At 41.4% G+C, this 21,190-nt stretch overlaps 1 protein-coding gene across 1 annotated transcript in view; it reads right to left on the bottom strand.

The window, feature by feature from the left end:
- LOC136863609 (pyrimidodiazepine synthase) overlaps positions 1–21,190 on the bottom strand; it is a 165,793-nt gene that overhangs the window by 105,851 nt on the left and 38,752 nt on the right. Inside the window, exon 2 of the mRNA XM_067139979.2 lies at positions 8,651–8,976. Within this exon, the coding sequence (XP_066996080.1) occupies positions 8,651–8,976 (326 nt within the window). The remainder of the gene's footprint in view (positions 1–8,650; positions 8,977–21,190) is intronic.

Below are 21,190 nucleotides of genomic sequence, written 5' to 3'. Positions count from 1 at the left end.
AGTTATCTTTCCCAAAATGTTAATATAAACAGTTAGGGGTGAGTTAATGTACTCATATATCGACTATTAAACGATTATTTTTTACTAACTTTGAGCTAAAAACTGTTTTCTTGGACCATTGGTATACATTTTAATTAAGGTATGTTTTATCCCCAACGACGTTTTACTGTAATCGTAACTGGAAATATAATCCGAGGCTTTTTTAACATTCGAAGTTATTTTACCCCAAAATTTTGAAAAAAGTTGAGGGTCAGGGGTGATTTGATATATATTAACTGTTAAGCAATTATTTTTGATAAATTTTAAGCTAAATACAGTTTCCTACGATCACCGGTTTAGGAAGTAGCAATTTTTTAAATTAAGGGGTGTTTTACCCCTTCCCTAACAATAGTACACTTTAACAGACTACAACATTTACTACAGTAACAGAGGTTATCAAACACAGTCTACATACATACAAGTACACGAGGGTAATGACCTCAATGTTATTAAGCTCCTAATGAATCAACAACAACAACAACTTAAGAGAACGGTTTGTTAATAAGAGAGCATGATATAAATAGTTAACAAGACGCGTTTAGTTGCTCTATACTTGGTAGGACACACCACGCATGAAACAAATAAGAAGGTTATTATTTAAAGACTGAAATTAGACATATAAACAAGATGTGAAATGGACTGCTGTGAAATGGCTTGATCTTTCATTTATGTATCACTTTCTTTTGCTTTAGCATTCCTCCATGAACTTTTACGGTTAGATTTGTCCTTTTTATCATTAAAAAAACATTGTATCATCACATTAAGACAATTCTCAATAAACATATCGGCACATTCCTTACACGCATGATGCAATGAATTAACGTTTAAAAGCTGCACAATTTTCCTCTTAACATTAAGCCTACTAACAGAAAGAAAATCTATAAAATCCCGGCTTTAATCTGAGAAGAGGGATAAAAGAAAGAAAAGTATGAAAATGTTGTCGATAGTGATGCTTTGAGGAATATTTACGTACAATTAGAGTAAAAATGTGACATACCCTTGGCTGTATAGTTGAGGATTTCTAAAGTCACTGGCCTGGAAATGATCTGAACAGATCTTATAATTCTTATATAAGCGTAACGTCCCTTCTTTATTGTACACCTTATCCAAATCACTTCTGTGGCATTTCAAAACCCACAGATCACACCTAAAGCAACACATCGGTATTGATGGTAAACTGCTGCACTATACGATAAAATATGCGTATTATTTTTTAAGTCAGTTTAAATATGGGTCGAACAGGTAAGAAGATTATGAATTACTATAAAAATCTCTTTGTCTCTGGAAGAATATATGTGCAAACACAATATTACTTACATTTCCTTGTCACGAGGGAGGCGAAAGAAAGACCGCTCATTCTTCTCTACTTCATAGTTACTGCAGCCAAACACAGCACATACCTTTCTCCTCATGTTAAAAGGAGATATCAAGGAATGATACACGCTACAATTTAATTATGTCAACTCACTGAATACGCATAAATAACACCAAAAACTTCACACACAAATACACATGCTCTTATGACAGAATCAGTAGTTCTCAGGTCTACCCGCTAGAGAGAGCTCTAATAGCTGTCCCTCGATATCTCGCTGAGTGTCGCGTATTGTCTCTACTGTATTTGGCCTGGAACACACGTAGACAGCGCCCTACTTTTCAAATCGCTCGCCAGGTGACATCATACGCTCAACAGCCAATCAGCGCTTGATCTGTTAGGATTGTAAAAGACATCTCAGCGGTGAAGGTCGCCTCTCAGGTCCTGGCAGCGGCGGTGGCTGCTGAAACCCACCAAATACAGTACACTACTGCTGTACGCTAATTAAGACCACTCCCATCCTTGCGTCGCCGAAATATTTCAATGTGTTTGTGCGAAGTTAAGCCACTAGCGTACAAAGTATATAGAGAGATGAATTCCGAAAACTCGTCTCTCGTTAACTCAACATTCCGTAAAACACAACATCAGCAGAATCTCTTTTGTCATAGCAGATAAATCATGGAATTGCTCTTATTACTTTATTTCTGTACTTACACTGGTCAAGCGAATGACATGGGGCAGTAATGTTTGGAATATGCTGCAAAGCATAACAACGTTCCTAGTGACAAAGTACTTGTACGGGAAAATTCCTACATACCCGCAGGTACTCATCAGTCACTGCACTTCTTTCTAATTTTCCGGTCATTATATGGGGCAAAATTTCCACGGAAAATGATCTTGTAAATATTGACCGGTGTGCAGTGACTGCACGAATTTATTTCATTTTAAATAATAATGTTATTTGTTTTAAGTTCCACTAACTACTTTGGCAGTTTTCGGAGACGCCGTGGTGCCGGAAATTTGTTCCGCAGGAGTTCTTTTACGTGCCTGTAAATCTACCGACACGGGGCGGACATAATTAAGCACCTTCAAATACCAGCGGACTGAGCCAGGATCGAACCTACCAACTTGGGTTCAGAAAGCCAGCGCCTTAACCGTCTGGGCCACTCAGCCTGCGTATCTTCCTTCTTATTTCCAGTGAGTCGTCGAGCGGGAAACTTTTCACGTTATGTGCTGTTGTTCTAGCTGTGAAAATGTCGAGTGAGAAGAACACGAAACAAAATAATGTGGTTATGAGATGAAACTGACTTGTTTAGTTTAGGTTTTATATTTTCTTTTGCCTGCTATATGCCAAAAGCTATCGGTATCTTAATACAACCTGAAATGAGTTTTATATAACTCTTCCAGTAGTTCGTAAAAAACAATATTTTAATAACTCGACACCCTCTCAGACCACATTAGGTCAAGTTTGTGAGACTCTTTTTGCAATTTGCTTTACGTCGCACCGACACAGATAGGGCAACGCTGGGATATGAAAGGCTTAGGAGTGGGAAGGAAGTGGCTGTGGCCTTAATTAAGGTGTGAAAATTGGTAACGACAGAAAACTATCTTCAGGATTGCCAACTATCTCCCGGATGCAAGCTCACAGCTGCACGCCCCTAACCGCACGGCCAACTCGCCCGGTTGTGAGACTCTTCTAGGCCTATATCTAATGTGATTCACCTATAACTTGCACACAAACTATTTCTGTAATGGAAGGTACTACTGATGTGCTGTTTTCACGGAAATGAAGTGCAACCAAGAACTGATAATTGTACCCCACACACAGATTTTAATAATTATTAGGATGTGTATTATTTTTCAAATGGAACAATGCTCACTGACATTAACAATCTAGAGGCAATCAAAACATCAATGGTGTTCTTTTTCATGATTCTAGTAGAAATAGTTTACGAGCTTTCGTAGTTTGAAGATTGTAAATACTGAAAGTTTCCGCTCCATTCAACTGCTCAGTTACGAGGCTATGATTATCTTACGTTTGTTTCGTTTACAGTACACTGATTGCAATGAGAATTCCTTGTCAGTTAATTGCATTCGGAAGATGGTGGTCTCGAACCCCAGTTTCGGCAGCCCTGAAGATGGTTTTACGTGGTTTCCCATTTTCACACCAGGCAAATGCTGAGAACATTCGGACATCGACCAAAGCATATGTACTTTGGCCGTACTTACTCCGCTTGCTCGGAATGAACTGGCTAAAGCGGTAGTTTCCACGAAAACCTTCCAGTTCTTCATCTAATGCCCAGTACTCATCACCACAATATGCCTTCTGACTGTTATTCACAAACAATGTAAAAATTTCCCGAATTTATTCCAAGTTTTCACACCTTATCCTGGCCTCTCTGGTATCCCTCCTGTCAAATCTTAGGAAATAAAGTAGGAACCAAAAATGGCTCTCTGATACAACCAAGGGCACAGTTTTACACCCGTCTTATCAGTAGCCCAAATGTCCTTGATATTTCTGTGGTTATCTTTCCTAGCAGCACATGCAATTAATATGCCAATTTGGGCCTTTATTTTACATGTGTCAGTAGATCGAGCGTCATATTCTCTCTACTATCCCTCCTGCGCTGTGCAAACCAAACGTATACGTTAATCAATGTCCACGCCCCGACCAACGACCAGAACCAAAAAAGATTCCGAGAATACAGATAGATTTTGTAACACACTCGATACCAGAATGGCAAACATTCCAAAACACCACGTCAAGATCTTAATGAGTGATTTCAACGCACAACTCGAACGAGAACAGATACACAGACACGGCATTGAGCGATACTTGACTCACAAGAGAACCAACATAAAAGGACGTCTGTTGAATTACGTTAAAATGTCCACCCACTTTCGACACCTTCCCAAAAGGTTCCTTCCCTTCGAAACACAGCAATGAGAGAATTCCAGCTAGACCATGTCGCAGTTTCTTGAAGGTACAGACTCGAAATAATGAACGTCATAGTTAAAAACGGGATGAACATGTATTCATACCCATCCCTTTAAACAGGAAAAAGTGTCAAGCTCTCTTATCCCACTTCGACAGAATGAAACTCAGAGGAAAAAGAGAACGAATTCAAAGAACTAGCCCGGCCAGTGGACTTGGGCTTTAACAGTACAAAATGGTCATGGTTCAACCTGCAAAAGAAGTAGTAGAGTTTAAAAAGAGGAAGAAACAGGCGTGGTGGAAATAAGGTTGTGAACAAGCCTTGATGGATCGTCTACTTACCTGGAAAATGTACTACACGTCCACAAGAGAGAAAAAAAATGGAACATCTACAAAACCCAATGGATGCAAACGGCGAAGATAACATGGAGTGAGAATCTCAAGTACGAAGAGGAACAAAATGAACAAGATTGAGCAGAACTTCCAGCGAGATGAGTCCCGAGAATATTATAGGAATTTTAAAAATAATATAGCAGGGTACAAGCCTCCCTGCTGCTTTCAAAGGAAAGTTGGATCTTTAACAACATTAAATGAAGAAAACTGTGAGCTACTTGCCGAATACTTCGACAAGTTTCTAAACTGTGAAAAACATGTTAACCCCATCAGAACCAAGAAATCAACATGTCAAAAACCTGCCGTCTTCTCCCCCGGGTCGCGATGAGATCAAACGCCAAATAGAGAGATTAAAACTCAACAAGGTCTCTGGTGAAGGTTCTATGACAGCGAAACTATGGAAATACGCCCCAGAAGAAGAAATAGACGTCTTTCATAAGACTATCATTGACAAATGGGAGAAAGAACAGCTACCGGAGGACAGCAAGGTAGATTTAATCCATCATTTACGTAAGAAAGGAAATATTACAGACATAAATAAGTATCGTGCTATCTCATTACTCCCAGTAGCAAACAAAATTGTATCGTTATCCATCCTAGAACGACTAGAGTAGCAAGTTGAGCTCTCGCTTGGAGAATACGAAGGAGGTTTTCGGAATGGCCAATCAGCAGCAGAGCAGATCCACAATCTTAAAACGATAATAAGATATCATGTGCTGAGAGGCCGAGCAAACGTGTGAACATTTGTAGACATCTGAAAGGCATACGACTCCATTAATCGAGACGTGTTGCTTCAAGTTATTGCAGAAATGGGAGTCGACAAAAGACTGCTAGTGGTAATACGAGCAACACTTACTAATACCATCTCCAAATTAAAATTCCAAGGACGCTACTCTGCACCCTTTGAATTTAAAACGGGTGTTAGGCAGGGATATGGACTCTCGCCTCTCTTGTTCAACTGCGTACTGGAGATTAATACAGGAACGGCGTCAGACATTACAAGGTGGAAACTTTTTCAGACCGTTGAGGATTGGGACGAAAAGGAACGGAGTAGGAATGGACTGCTTAACTTTTGTGGATGATATTGCTATAACGACAGAACGTTTTGAAACTGCGACAGAAGAAATTAATGTGCCGAAGGAGGTAGCTGAACGAAGAGGTTTGCACATATCCTTTGAAAAGATGGAAGTAATGTCAAACATTAAAGAAAACACGACACAACTGAACACCAACTACTGAACAATAAACCGTGTGCATAAGTTGAAATAACTTGGTGAGTGGATCCAATGAAAAGGCCTAAATACAGAGGCCTTGGTGGCCATAGCAAAATAGATGAAGGTAGCTTTCCAAACCACCCGGGACAAAGATAACAAATGGTGCTTTTCTATAAATACCAAAGTTCATCATTACTACAACACTGTCGCCAAGCCGGTATCTCTCTATGCGTCAAAATGCCTTATCCTCTCTCAAAAATATGCTCGCTAAGTTACAACAAAAAAGAGAGAAAGATTCTCCACAACATACTTGTCTACATAAGAAAACCCAGACAAGAAATCTACTCTAAGATAGAGAAGATCACGAACCCCAATGCGCGAACGCAGGACTCGCTTCTACGGTCACTTCCGACGGATGGGATACTCTCAATGAACAAAACGCATTTTTTACGATTTCGACTCCAAACCAAAAACAACAATAATCTGGTACGTTAATGTCAATAAAGACCTCGAAGAAATGGTCCTACGATCGAATGACGGGTACAAACGACACCTTTTCAGAACAAGCATCGTGACTTTTGGGACTTTCTGAGATCAGAAATGGACAACGGGTGCAATGTGGTCGGATGACCGCCGTGCTTGACACAGCAAGCTAATGAAAACCTACTGAATCAATCGAAAAGGTAATAAACGCCAGAATGTATAATGAAACATATCGTGGTCCCTAGTTGCCTGAATAATACATAATTAAATAAATAAATAAAAATGATAACGGTATTTGTTTTACGTCCGTCCGTCTTGACAGACGCTGAAGTGTCGAATTTCGTCCCGCAAGTGTTCCTTAACGCCCCCGAAGCCAACAACACGGAGTTGTTGCCTGTAAGAGAAAAGTTCTGCATTTGTTACGTACTTTACCGTGCAGTACACTGTGATACAAAAATTGTACGTGTTTTATCTGAGGCTTGTTGCAGTACTCTGTGTTTCGTGTTGTACGTTTTGGTTATTGCATATTACAGGCTTTTTCGCTGTTATGAACGTTATTTCTCAGAAACAAGGCTGACTGGGGTAATTAACCGAATAAATTATAAGTACATTATTACTCTGTAACGACCCGTCGGAGACCACGGGTCTCATATGCCAAAATATGCAGAAGGTATCCCTGAACAACCACAGAAAGTTTGTCGGTGGAGTTCGGGTTCATTCTGTATATGTGTATTGATTGATATATTTTTGGCACGTGTATTGCAGTATTCCACGTGAAAACGCAACGTTGTTATTCTATTTGTTGTGTTTGTTGTTGTTGCTTGTTATATAAGTTGAGTCAATTTTTTTTTTTTTTTTTTTTCGTTGTAGGTGGTTTTCACCGTCGTCAAGTTTAATAATAAATCTCCTATACAATTTTAGGAAAATAGTAGTTATTAACGATTAAGATTTTTTTCCGTCATTTGCTCATGGAGACAGAGACTATTCCAATTAAAGGAAATGAACGTCGATTACTCTAGTTTTAGCAACGTTAATTGCTATATTTTCATAATAATTTTGGGTTATACAATATTCTAATGTTAAAAGATATGAAATCACTTAAATCAGGAACGCGTTGTTATATATTCTTCATTGGTGAAACGTGTCTTTGGTGAGATAGCGAATTGTTAATTTTTCAGCTCATTCTTAGTCAACATCGATACACCGATATAACCAAGCAATCTCGATCATTTAATTTCTTTTCTTAATCGATAGTGTAAGAGTATCCAGACATGCACCTGGCGAGCCGAACATGTCCTCAGACACTTTCGGCACTAAAACCCATACGCCATTTCATTTCATAAATAAGTAGATCTATAGAATATGAATAAAATAAAAGGTGCAATATGAAGTACTTTCCCGTGGAACTATTACTTCTCCTACACTCTGTCATATCACTAGAGCCGATTCCTCCCTTTATCAAAATATTCTCAGGGGAAAAAAACATTACATTTTAAAAGTAGCTATTTACCCGGTATGAAACTATGACCATTTTAAACATGTGAATTACCAAATAAATAATACAAGTACACTTTCAACGAATCATGGTTTCTATATTTACCTGTTCCAGGAAAGAGAAACCAAATTATAAAAATGGAAGAACAAAATTCGTATAGGGAATCGATCATTATATGGAGCTGATAATCACGATACCCCGGCCCCTTAGATAAAGCAACAACCACTTCAACGGTCGCTTATTCCATCATTAGGCACTGTGTTATAACATTCATATTACCGGGCGAGTTGGCCGTGCGCGTAGAGGCGCGCGGCTGTGAGCTTGCATCCGGGAGATAGTAGGTTCGAATCCCACTATCGGCAGCCCTGAAGATGGTTTTCCGTGGTTTCCCATTTTCACACCAGGCAAATGCTGGGGCTGTACCTTAATTAAGGCCACGGCCGCTTCCTTCCAACTCCTAGGCCTTTCCTATCCCATCGTCGCCATAAGACCTATCTGTGTCGGTGCGACGTAAAGCCCTTAGCAAAAATAACATTCATATTGGTTTTATAGCTCATAGATAGAGACTATTTTGTTTTTTTTAATTATGTCGGATAAAGATTTGCTCAGTTGCAAGCAAAAGGAGCTTTATGTGTGGGTCTTCGGATATCATTATGTCACAGACGTCGAGAACAATAAGTAAAGCAGATGCATTCTTTATGATCTTAATCACCATTAGTTTACGAGTAAATTGTGATTATATATTAGAAATTATTTATGGTTATGCATTTGTAACTAACCTTGCCGAACTTGACAATCAGCTCTTGATCCTTGGCCTTGCGCTCTGGATCAGAGGGGTACAGCGGAGGCTGAGGATACTTGGCATCCAGATAGTTAACAATATCCAAGGAATTGACGAACACCTTATCACCGGTGTCAAGAGCGGGCACCTTACGCTCAGGGTGAATCTTGAACATCCATTCAGGTTTCTGCTTCATATTCACGTTCACCACATCATAGGGAACCTTTTTCACGTTGAGTACCAGCTTAACACGCTGTCCATATGGGCAGAAGTCACTGGTGTACAAACGCAATTTTCCCTGTACCTTAGGGGGGCAAGAAGAACCTGAAAAAAATAAAAGCTTTGTTAGAACATTATATGAAGTTTGACAATGTGAATGCACAATTTGATATTCCCTGGGTCTGCTAAAGCAATCTAGCCTCTAAACAGAAGCTCAGTAACCATTTACAGTCTTTACTAGACGAGCAGTTTCAATGAATTTATTAAACAATATAGAAATAGGCGTTTAAGAGATGAAAAATCGTAATAATTCTAGAACCTAGTACTGTAAAAGATTAACCGTCGACGTGTTTTTCAACCCAGAATGCCTGGAAATTACTCAATGGACACAAATCTTGAAATGGCTTGTAGGAGTTTATAGAATGATAGCGTCATAAATCAGGACTGGGTGAAACTATAATTTTGAAAGCATGGATGAACATTCATGAGTTCCAGCCATTCCAACCCAACGTTTGAGGGCTAGGGAGCGCTGACGCTGCCCTGTATCTACACAGGGCTGATCCCCTACCAATTTCTATAGCTGCGTCATTACAAACCACTCGAGTGATATTAATGTTTCGATTGGTGCTATGGGAGACAGAAATCGTCTTTTAAGACAGAACTTTCATTTCTCGAAAAAAATTACAGAAGAAAGATTTTGAAGACTTCCCATCTTTTAAACCTTATGAGTAGTATGGGCAAGGGCTGTTCTGGACCACAGTAGGAAAGCCAACTCAATGACCTCTGGCAAGGTCATGACGTCATAACCTAACCTACCCTAGCCTCACAGACTCCCCTGAAGGAGCCCTATCGGTGAGGTTAGCAACCGAGTTTGGAAGAAAGAGCTCTCCCCTCCTGGACCACCCACCCCCAGTTCCACCAAAAAATGGCGAGGGGGAAGAGGGTTCTCCCGACTGGACCAACCCCCGGTCCACCAAAAATTGCCGGTCTACTTAGCTGTTCTCCTTCTCCTTCTCCTCCTCCTCCTGCTCCTCCTCAGGCTTGTTGCCCAAGGGTTGGTGGACTGTTGAAGAGAGACCAGCAGTAGTCACTTCAAACAAACCGGGTGAAATGACAGCTTATAGAAGACGACGACGAAGAAGGAGTTTTCATTTCCCACCTTGAAGGGATGGGGCGGGCCATCTAGAGGGTTACGCCCTCTCTCTAGCCAAGAGATGCAGGCCGGTTGGGGAGATGTGATGGGGGAAGTAGGTGGGTAAATGGATGTGCTGAAAAGAGATGAGAAGGGGTTTGTGCCCTCTTGGCTAAGGGATTTGCAACTTTATTTTATTTTATTGTCTTTGTTATTTACAAGAAGGAAATGTTTGTACATACTGTACAGTCTAGCGGTTTAACTTATAACATGCTAGTAGTTATTCAATTTCATCCTACGCCTGGGAGTACACAGTTGAATTTATATTATGGAATAAATGTATTCTTCTGACACACTACATTCCTACATTGAGGCTTGAATTAGTTAGTGAAAGAAGGAGTTTATTTGCTAGACTGAGATAATAGTGAGTTAGTTTAGACCAGGGTTGCGAAAGGGGTGAAATTAAAATGTGAATTTAAGCCTCAGTAGGTGTTTGAGAAATGAAGATTAAAGGTTTTTAAGTTGTAAGTTGTTAAGAAGGAACGATAAGTTGTAGGGATGGATATCGAGTAGGGAAATAGTTAAGAAGCGGATGAGACACTCAACTGTGGGTGGTGGGAAAAGGGAACGATTGAGTGTCTACGATTCGAATAGAGACTATGAGCTCAGGTTGGTTTGGGGGAGGTGCAGGTTGGCGTCTGCATCGGCGTGAGTATTCTAGATGATTACGTCCACAGGTGTAACACCGAGGATGGGGCTGATGTGTGTTCGGGCATCTGAACGTAGATTGATACTGACTACATTGTTCACGTCCCGGAGTTTTTGTTGTGCACTTAGTGGTGGGATGGTTGTTATAAATGAGGCATCCCTCACACCTGATAGATTCCGGCGGCGGGTCTCGGGATGGCTCCATTTTGTGATTGTATCTGTAAATGGAGACCCCGCTGGCCAACACTCGGTCCACGTCTTCGGGTGTCGGAAGAAGAATCCGGCCCTTGTAGGTAGGACCTGTTCAATTCTTCATCAGGAACGGTTTTTTTGCAGGGATGCCCTCTGCGTTACGTACGTAGAGGATGATGTCGTCAGTCGTCAGTCGTCAGTAATAGAGGGGTTTAAGCCTCGTATTACGCAGCTGAAGAATACATAGCGTGAAATGGGAGGCGAAGATTGAATGGGTGGGACTGGGATGGTTTGAAGATGGGTGCTTGATCTAAGATGCCGAAAACCGATTGTAGAGGCAAGCAAGTTGGCTGCGGCGTCTCCATTGACTTGGATGACGATTCCGGCAGTCGTTCTTTGGATGTCTCCGATGTCCTCCCGGCGCATGTTGAATCGAAGCAGAGAGGCAAATATGGCGTGTGGTGACTGGAAGTCAGGGGAAAGGTGGGAAAGTTAAAAGCAATGTGTGCCTGGTGGAGTAGGCTCAAGAAAACGGGAGTGATTAACTGGGCGTCTGGTGTCGGTTACAGCGAAGGAGAGCTAGGAAGGAACAGTGGTGGTGGTGGTTGTAGCAGGTGGGAGGTCATTCTGCATGTTGACATCCATAGGTAGCGGCTGATCATATGACGTGGCTACAGGAGATACCGGTTCCGAGTCAATCACCAGGCGTCGCGAGCTTGTTCCTGTGCTGGATCAGATCGTGGAGCCAAATTCATGAAGTGAAATTGAAGTCCTGAATTATCCAATTCGTGGAGCCGGTGTGGTGGGAATCAACCTGGCTTGATAATTTGGAGTAGCTTAACTGGACATTATAGCCGAGTGGAAGGCAACTGTGACTGCTTGGCTGAAGTCGGTAATGGTGCTAGTGGTGGTGGAGCTGGTGGTGGTGGTGACCGGGCTATGAAATGAGTATGGAAACGTAGTAACTAGTGATGACCTTGAACTACACTGCCATTTCGGTCCAGCAAAGTGTGGAAGTCGTAGGCGATAGGCTCATACCGAGGTGAAACCTCGGATTTTCTTCAGTTCACCTGATCAGCTCATATCTTTCATTAGAGAATGCCCTACGTGACTTATTTAACAGTGTAGGAAAAGGTGGACGGAGAAATTTCAGCTTGTAGTGAGCTCACGGTCTTTTATAGTCAGTGTGTAGAGGGGAGAGATGTAGATGGCGCTCTTAGTACTCTGCTAACACGTATAAGATTCAGCTCCCTGCAGTCGCAGACTGTCAACTGCTGGCTTCTCAGCGCTTTCACTCCCATGTGCGGAGAAACCAGAGGCCTGCAAGGGAGAACCAGTGAATGCTCACTGGTCGGCAGTTGGCAATTTTCTCGAGGAGAGGTTTTAGCCCACTCCCCAAAACAATAAAGCATAACTGATTACTGACCTTGCTGTGGTTCAAGAGAAGATCTAGAGTCTTGGATGATGCGTAGTTTTAAGGAAATTGTCCTTTCCTGCTAGAGTTCGTGAATTCAACCTCTAGTTTTGAGGTTCGGTGCCTTTCTCTGTCGAGGGTTTACGCAGGAAGTACATACATATCCAAAAAATACAGCCGCATAACCCTACGGAAATCTCCACTACTGACACACTATTACTGTTCGATAAGCCCATCAACCGTAGTAAGGCAACAGCGGGACTTACGTGTAAAATTTTCGATACCAAATTACAAATCAAGAGTTACAAACAAACATATAAAGCCAAGGCTATGAAATTACTAAGCAATGTCAACCGTTTCAAAGAAACAACTGATCCCACTGCCCTTCGCCCCTCCTTCCTCACGATCATTCAGTCTCGTAAACAACTGCTCTCAGATTTGAACAACAGCCTCCCCCTCCAATATTATTCACTTAGACAGAGCAGTGTCCTTCGCTGCAATTGTAAGGAACAGAAACCCCAAGCTTAGAAATCGATTCACGCATCAGGTAATAAGGGTGATAAATGTGCCACCGCCACGTATTTGGTGACAGGAAGCTGACCTGAGTTTCCGCCACCGAATCTTAAATGGGTATTACCGCTCGGAATATATATATTCCCACTGTTCTCTCAGTGCTCCTTCCCACTCCACCAAAGTCAAAAATCTTCTCCTCTTTCCTCAACGATCCTTCTTAATCCGTATCCCAACTATCTTTAGTAATATTAATGAGACAAGAGCTTGATACAGCATCATGCAATAGTTTATTCCATAGGAGTGTGAATAATCTCTTAAGAATAAATTAGTGTGGAGTGATTATAATGCCATCTTGACCTACGACGACTTGGCTATGAACATTCTCATGGTTTTTGATTTGGACGGTTGTTATTAATATGTTGTGTACCTAATTTTGTAACACTTGTCTGTTATGTTTTAATATGAAAGTTTACGTTTGTTAATTCATCTGTTAACAGTACGAGTGAAATGTTCTCAGTGTAGCTGAATCTTGTACTTTCCAAATTAATAAATTAATTCGTCGTCGGTAACTCCTAATTCTTCCTTTTAATTTCCTTCACATTACACCAGATATGGTTTTGCTGCGTGTTTTGGGTTTATCTCCTTGTTTGAACATCAGCATGTACGAGGCAAGGTGCACGTGGCCTCAACGTAGGATGGTCTCCGCTGAAGGGAAGCGTTATGGCGAAAAAGGCTCCCCTCCTCCCCATACCTTAAGTAGAGTTGCGTATTTTCATTTAGAAATAAAGTAGACCACCTGATCTCAGTCAGCTATTGAATTCCGATGGAGTAAATAAATACAGAGTTAAATATGTCAGAAATCATGATTTTTGAATTCTTGTTAAAAATGGCAATGCTCTGTTTTAATTTTCCAATAGTGATAGATCTGTAACTTCTAACCTACTTAATCGGTCTCCTTAATCACAACGTCAACACAGAACGATGACTAACGCTCACGAAGTGTACAGCGCGTATTTAAAGCAAACTTGCTTTGCAAGGTCATAGCGGCGCTACTAGCACCACTTTTCGTCGACTAGAGAGCAAATTTGAATAGATGTCATCTTTCAGATGTGCAAACACGCCTTCTGAATTTCGTTTATCTAGCGGAAATCGTTCTCGGTGTTGGGATTTCATTCCCACATTCTCCCCGCGCGTATTATAATGGCATTTTGCCCAGGTGTTTCACAAAGTTCAAATCCTCTTTTTCTACTGGAGATTAACATTTTAGCGAGACAACACAGGCCAGCCTACAAAGAATACATAATTGACTCCCTAGTTAAAACCAGTGGTCACGTCATTTTAAGACTGTCTCCATATCACCCGGAGCTTAACCCGATAGAACTTGTCTGGACACAAGTAAAAATGTATGTTGCCGCTAACAGCACAATTTTCTAGATGCAGCATGTGGTATCACTTAACTACGAGAAAGAAATTTGAAGACTACTCCAAGAAATCCTGGAAAAGGAAGTGTGAACTTGTTGAGGAAATCGAAATCGAACCATTCGTCTACCCCATTCCGCTCTCTTAAAATGTTTCCTAACCTTGTTTACAATAAGCTGAATCCCAAACCCTTCATCAATTTCGCATGAAGCTTCAGGAGAGTTGGAATATATTTTCCCACTAAACAAATGTTGTTTATTCTTCTTCTTATGGCCGCCTGGTAGAAAAAATCCAGTCCTACATTTTCGCGTCTTCTATTCTTATTCGGAGATTCAAATAGAGATTCACTATCCTCTCCTTTCTTACCCTCTCTGTCTATTATTATTATTATTATTATTATTATTATTATGTAAGCCTTCCGGAAAACACCAACTCCAGCTGACACTGTTTCCCGTACTCTTGGTATATCGATTACCTCCCCGCCGTTGTCGTTTCACTCTTCGTGAAGTCCATCACATTATAAATCACTTGACGGATTTGACTTTTTAAAACTCTCCTACTCAAAACAGGAGGTGTTGTGAAATAGCTTGAACAATCACACTGGCGAACACTTCACTATCTGATCTCAAACTAAACAGTAAATAGAACATCAAGGAAATCAATGTCAATATCCCTTTAGTCGCCGACTCATTCATTTACTTAGGAGGAGCTTGTACCAAATACACTTGCTGTTACCACAGACAAATGGTGGCGCTCCTCGTGTCACGACCTGGCAAAATGGCTCCAAATTGAAGCGTTAATGTATTGCTTATAGACGAAACGTATTTGGAAACCCTAGTAAATTAATATATTCACATTTAAGAAGAATTAGTTGTCAAAATTTGTCTATGGCGATTAAGGAGACAAATTAAAGCACAAACGTTAAAATATATTTAATAATAAATAACGTTATTGGCTTTACTTCCCACTAACTACTTTCGGAGACGCCGAGGTTCCCAAATTTACCCACGTGAGTTCTTTAACGTGCCAGTAAACCTACCAACGCGAGGCTAACTTATTTGAGCACCTTTAAATACCACCGGACTGAGCCAGGGTCGAACCTGCCAAGTTGGGGTCAGAAAGCCAGCGCCTCAAGCGTCTGGCCGTGTTTTTCCATTTTCACACCAGGAAAATGCTGGGGCTGTACCTTAATTAAGGCCACGGCCGCTTCCTTCCCATTCCTAGGCCTTTCCTGTCCCACCCATCGTCGCCATAAGACCTATCTGAGTCGGTGCGCCGTAAAGCAACTAGCAAAAAACTTTGAGGATCACATAAGAGGCCATTCGTGCCACATGCGACCAATAGCATGCATGTTGAATGTGTAGTGGCCTGACACTTGGTGTAGCCAAGCAGTCCTGGTCATTTCTTCGCTATGTATTCAACAGATGAGTATGTTGACATGCTCCTTACCTACCGGGAAACAAGACAGAACGCACAGGAACCATAGTGCCTGTACCAGGAAAGGTCTCCACACAGACAACAACCAAACGCAAATACGTTTAGGAGAGTGGAGCGACGTTTGCGTACAACTTCGTCACATTCCCGAAGAGGTCCTGTTAGAGAGGCACCAGTTACGTCTGGTGAAATTGGTGAGATGGTTTTGGACATTTTCCGGGAGAATCCTCACACAAGTACCCGGGCAGTAGCACAACAGCCCAACATCAACCAGTCGTCAGTTTTAAGGATATTGCATTCCAGGTTTTTCGTCCGTGTCACCTGCAACTACATCAAGAACTCCACAGACGAGATTTCGAAACTCGTGCTGATTTCTGTGCGTGGATACTGTAGAAAGTAGCAAATAATCCAGCGTTTGAATCTCAGATTTTATTTTCAGACGAGGCACGATTTCATAGTAATGGCTCTGTGATCGTCATAATATGCACTACTGGAGTGCTGAAAATCCCTACTGGGTAAGGCAGGCAGCATTTCAGGCACGATGGGGAGTAAAGTTCTGGTGTGGTATACTGGGTGATCACCTAATTTGACCATATTTCTTTGAAGATCATTCGACAGGATCACGGTACCTACAGTTTCTTCAAAATCGAATATCATTGCTGCTAGAGGATGTTCCCCTGGGTGAGCGTGTAACCAATTGGTATCAACACGACATGTCAGCAGGTGTTCGCAACTATCTGAATGTTACTCATCCCGGTCGATGGATAGAAAGGGGAGGACCTCTCACCTGGCCTGCTAGATCGTCCGATTTGACGCCACTGGACTTCTTCCTATGGGGCTATTTGAAGGATGTAGTGTACGCTACAGCGTGTAAGCGTGGAAAGCGTGTAAGGGAAAAGTGCCTGCCTCTTACCCGGTGTCCCTGGGTTCGATTCTAGGTCAGGGATTTTTACCTGGATCTGAGGGCCTATTCGAGGTCCACATAGCCTACGTGATTACAACTGAGGAGCTATCTGACTGTGAGATGGCGTCCACGGTCTAAGAAGCCAAGAATAACGACCGAGAAGATTCGTCGTGCTGACCACATGACACCTCATAATCTGCAGGCCTTCGGGTTGAGCAGCGGTCGCTTGGTAGGCCATGGCCCTTCGGGGCTCTAGTGACATGGGGTTTGGATTTGTTTGGTTCGTTGAGGGAAAGAACATATTTGCCCATGCACGGGTCAGACACTTTCCTCTTTCTACATTGAGAACGCTGTATAGTACTAGAGTACATATTTACTACGAACTCCACCTCCGACGACAGAACAGCACCAACAGTATCTTAGATACCGCTGGAAACGGCAGCAGAGCACGCCGCAACCCGAGCCGAATAGGTGAACACTCGTGCGAACAAATTAAAGCGCTTAAATTTATACATTACAACCCCGCTTCTACCAAGTTATCAACCGCTTGTTTTCGGATTGCAAGCTGAATATGTCTGGTCATATGAGTCTTCGCAGACTGAATACAATCAGTAATATATATACACTCATGTTCATAAAAAACAAAGCACCTTGAAAGACTAGAGGTAGGAAGTTCATATTCACAGGACACGTTCAGCAGTATGTTCTGCAGAAACGATCAGCATTTTAGTCGCGTACGTTCAGCGTATGTCCTGGTGCCTAGTAGGCACTGGGTCCTCCATGGGCACTGCTAACTTGTTCCATGCGTGATAGCATCGACGCGTATAAGGCGCGAATGGCGTCTTGGGGTATAGCCATCCATGCTGCATTCACCTAGTTCCACAGTTCATCTTTGGAGGTTAGCATTGGATCACAGCGCCACACCCGTCGTTTCACCATATCCCACACATTTTCGATTGGCGACAAGTCCGGTGATCGGACGGGCCAGGGGAATATTCTGACATCCTATGAAAACAAGAAGGTACGTGTTCGTGCAACAACATTTGGTCGCGCATTGTCCTGCTGAAATATGGCGCCTGAGTTGTCGTACAGAAAGGGTAAGGCTACGGGTCGCAGGATGTTATTCACGTAGGTCAAACTGGTCACAGCGACCTGGACCCGCGCCAACTGAGATTCGTGGTTGTACCCAATATAACCCCACACCACAAGGCCTTCAGTTGGCGCTGTATGTCCTGTGCGAATGCAGTCAATGTCATGCGTCTCCCCTTGTCTACTGCGCACCAAAATGCGGCCATCATTTTCAAACATACAGAACTTGGATTCGTTCGAAAAGACTGATACCATTCCTGTCCCCAGTGACGTCGTTCTATGCACCATTTCAGTCTAGCATGTTTATGCACATTAGTCAAAGGTAGGTGGAGAAGTGGACGACGCCCCGGTAACCCAGACCGTAATAAACGGCGACGGACTGTCAGTCCTGATAGTGTACGATGTGTTACACTGTTCCACTGTTGCGCCAGAGCTGAGGAGGGCGCAGATATATCCTGCAAGCCATTCGGATGAGATGTCTATCCTCTCGGGGGATGGTCTGGGTGGTGCGACCAGACATATCTCGTTGTGTTCTACAGCCTTCTGTAAACCATTCTGTACACACCCTTTGCACTGCCGACCCACTTTGCCCCACACAAGTAGCAATTTCCCGGTTGGATGCATCACGTTCTCTCATGCCAATAATGCGCACTCTTTCAAACTCACTCATTTGACGGTACTTTTCTCGCATATGTCTGCGAGGCATCCTGCACGTCTACTGAAGTAACACTGATCAATTACGTTCAGTTTATAGCGACAACTAGAGCCGCAGGCATATTTTACCAGTCGGTGGTAGTGCGGAGAGATATCGATGTAGACCTTGAACTAGAGGGCCGACATGGTTGAAATACTAATCATTTCTTCAGAACATACTATTGCATATGTCCTGCGAATATAAACTCCCTATCTCTAGTCTTTCAAGGTGTTCTGGTTTTTATGGACATGAACATGAGTGTATAATACAATCTCACTGTTAAAGAGTCCGGCTCCATGGATAAATGGTTATCGTGCTGACCTTTGGTCACAGGGGTCCCGGGTTCGATTCCCGACAGGGATGGGAATTTTAACCATAATTGCTTAATTTCGCAGACACGGGGCTGGGTATATGTGTCGCCCCATCACCATTTCATCCTCATCACGACGCGCGGGTCTCCTATGGTCGTCATATAAAAAAGACCTGCACCTGGCGATCCGAACTTGTCCTCGGACACTCCCGGCACTAAAAGCCATACGCCAGTTCATTTCATTTTACTGTTAATGAAACAAAGTGTAATTAGCTTTTGTATGTTGTAGCTTAAATTGCCTGCATGAAAACTTACTGCTCTACAAATCACAACAGTATTCAGTGTTTCCTTTTATTCTTCGCTGTCGATGGCTAACAAATAATGTATTCTTTAAAATAGATATGTTCCCACATTAACAAATTAACAGATGCACGAGGAATCCAGTTGTGATTCCTTATAACAGAGTAGATTTGAGTATCAGTTAAGTTACCTCCCACGTATCAATGACCGCTTGTGAGTTAATTGCCATGTTCTATTAATCAATTGGTCACACACTGTTGTCACTCCACTTCCAATTCCACTTTTTTCTACTCGCTAAGGGAAATTAAGAAACGTTTCAGAAAGGTACTACGTTATTGCGTTCACATCGAGATAATTTCACATTTTCAGCAAAACATTATTTATTTCGACCCGAAACATATGTCTTCGTGAAAACTTGCTTTAATAAAATTGGTTCTATTAATATTTCACCCCATCCTCCACCCTCATTCCCCAGCTTGTCGTATTTGACAGTCATGTGAAAACCTACGTTTCGTAATAACCATCTTCAGTAGAAAGAATTATGACAACTAAGCTGCAAGTCAAGCTCCTTCGTATAAGCTACAAGAATTAATTTGAATGGAAATACATTCGTAAATCAGAGAAAAGGATTATTCACTATCAGTTCTATGTAAATTATAACAACTATCATTTAAGGTCAATATATAACATTATTTCCATATTTGAAAACACGTACAGTTTTTAAAATACGAGGTTTAAAATGATGTGAATTACATCGCTTAGGTATCTGTTTCGAATAAAATTGTTAAAGAAGTTATTGTGGAGGTTTCCTGAGAAGGCGGGTTTTAGTCTCTCATGAAATTACTGCCCTCTTCTTGCTCTGCACCGAAATACACAATCAATACTTGACGCGCGAACAGCCCTAAAATGCTGTTTGGTTTGGCGTTTCCTGGTGCATTGCTCCTCTACGCTCGCGGTCGATGCGCAAAGAATCCCACTGCAGTTCTATCAGTCCTCACACCACCTGCAGCAAGTGAAGAAAGTATCACAATCTGCCTTTCCTTGGTTGATACGGAAATGTCGATTTCTACCCTGTAATTCAGGATGGCATTTTAAACATTATAACAGCAGACACAGTGCTTATAATCCTCTTTCCCTAATACCGTCAAGGTATTACATTCAACCATCTCTTTATGTGGACCTAGTGAAGAGCATGGTCTTCGATGGAATGTCGATATCTATAAAATAACATTTCCTGACTGATTCATCATAAAGAAATGAAATTTTGGGGATACATTTATATTACAGTGTAGGTGTTCACTAAGTGAGGATTTTTGGATATTCCGTCCGTAAGCGGGTGAAAAGGGGGGTGAATTTTTGAAAAGAGTATATCTATATCTCGAAAACTAAACAGTTTAAAAAACGTTAAAGTTGGTATCTGGAATCTTCTTAAAATATAAAGGAACACGTACTTTTTTGTTTTCGAAAAATTCACTTGAGGGGGTTAAAAATGAGTAAAAAATGGGTTCAATCATTTTTTAGGATACTTATATCTCAAAAACTGAATATGTCACAGACGTGGAAATCGGTACTTTGAATCGCCTTTAGAAATAAAGAAACACGTACTTTCTTGTTTTCGGAAAATCTATTTAAGGGGTGAGAAAGACCGAAAATTATTTTTATGAGGATACTTATATCTCAAAAACTGAATGTATTACAGACTGAAAATTGTTACTTGGAATCACCTTTAAAATAAAGAAACACGTGTCTTTTTGATTTCAGAAAATCTATTTAAGGATGGTGAAAAAGACCGAAAAGAAGGGTTGAATTATTTTTATGAAGATAATTATATCTCAAAAACTGAAGATTTTACGGACATAAAGATTTGTATATGGAATTTTTTTGAAACTAAAGGAACACGTACTTTACATTCGAAAAATCCACTTAAAAGGGTGAAAACAATTGAAAAGTGGGTAGATATTTAAAATGCGTATATGTACAGTATATCTCAGAAACATAACATGTACCAGACCTGAAAATTGGTACTTGGAATCTCCTTTAAAAATAAAGAAACATGTATTTTTGTTTTCGGAAAATCAACTTAAGGGGTGGGGGTCAAAAGAAGTGAAGGAGCTGAATTATTTTTATGAGGATACTTATATCTCAAAAAGTGAAGACGTTACAGACGAGGAAATTGGTTTCTGAAATCGCGTTTAAAAATAAAGAAACAC

Source organism: Anabrus simplex, chromosome 2 (genome assembly GCF_040414725.1).
Source record: "Anabrus simplex isolate iqAnaSimp1 chromosome 2, ASM4041472v1, whole genome shotgun sequence".
NCBI lineage: Eukaryota > Metazoa > Arthropoda > Insecta > Orthoptera > Tettigoniidae > Anabrus > Anabrus simplex.
This window is presented reverse-complemented; position numbering and strand designations above follow the sequence as displayed.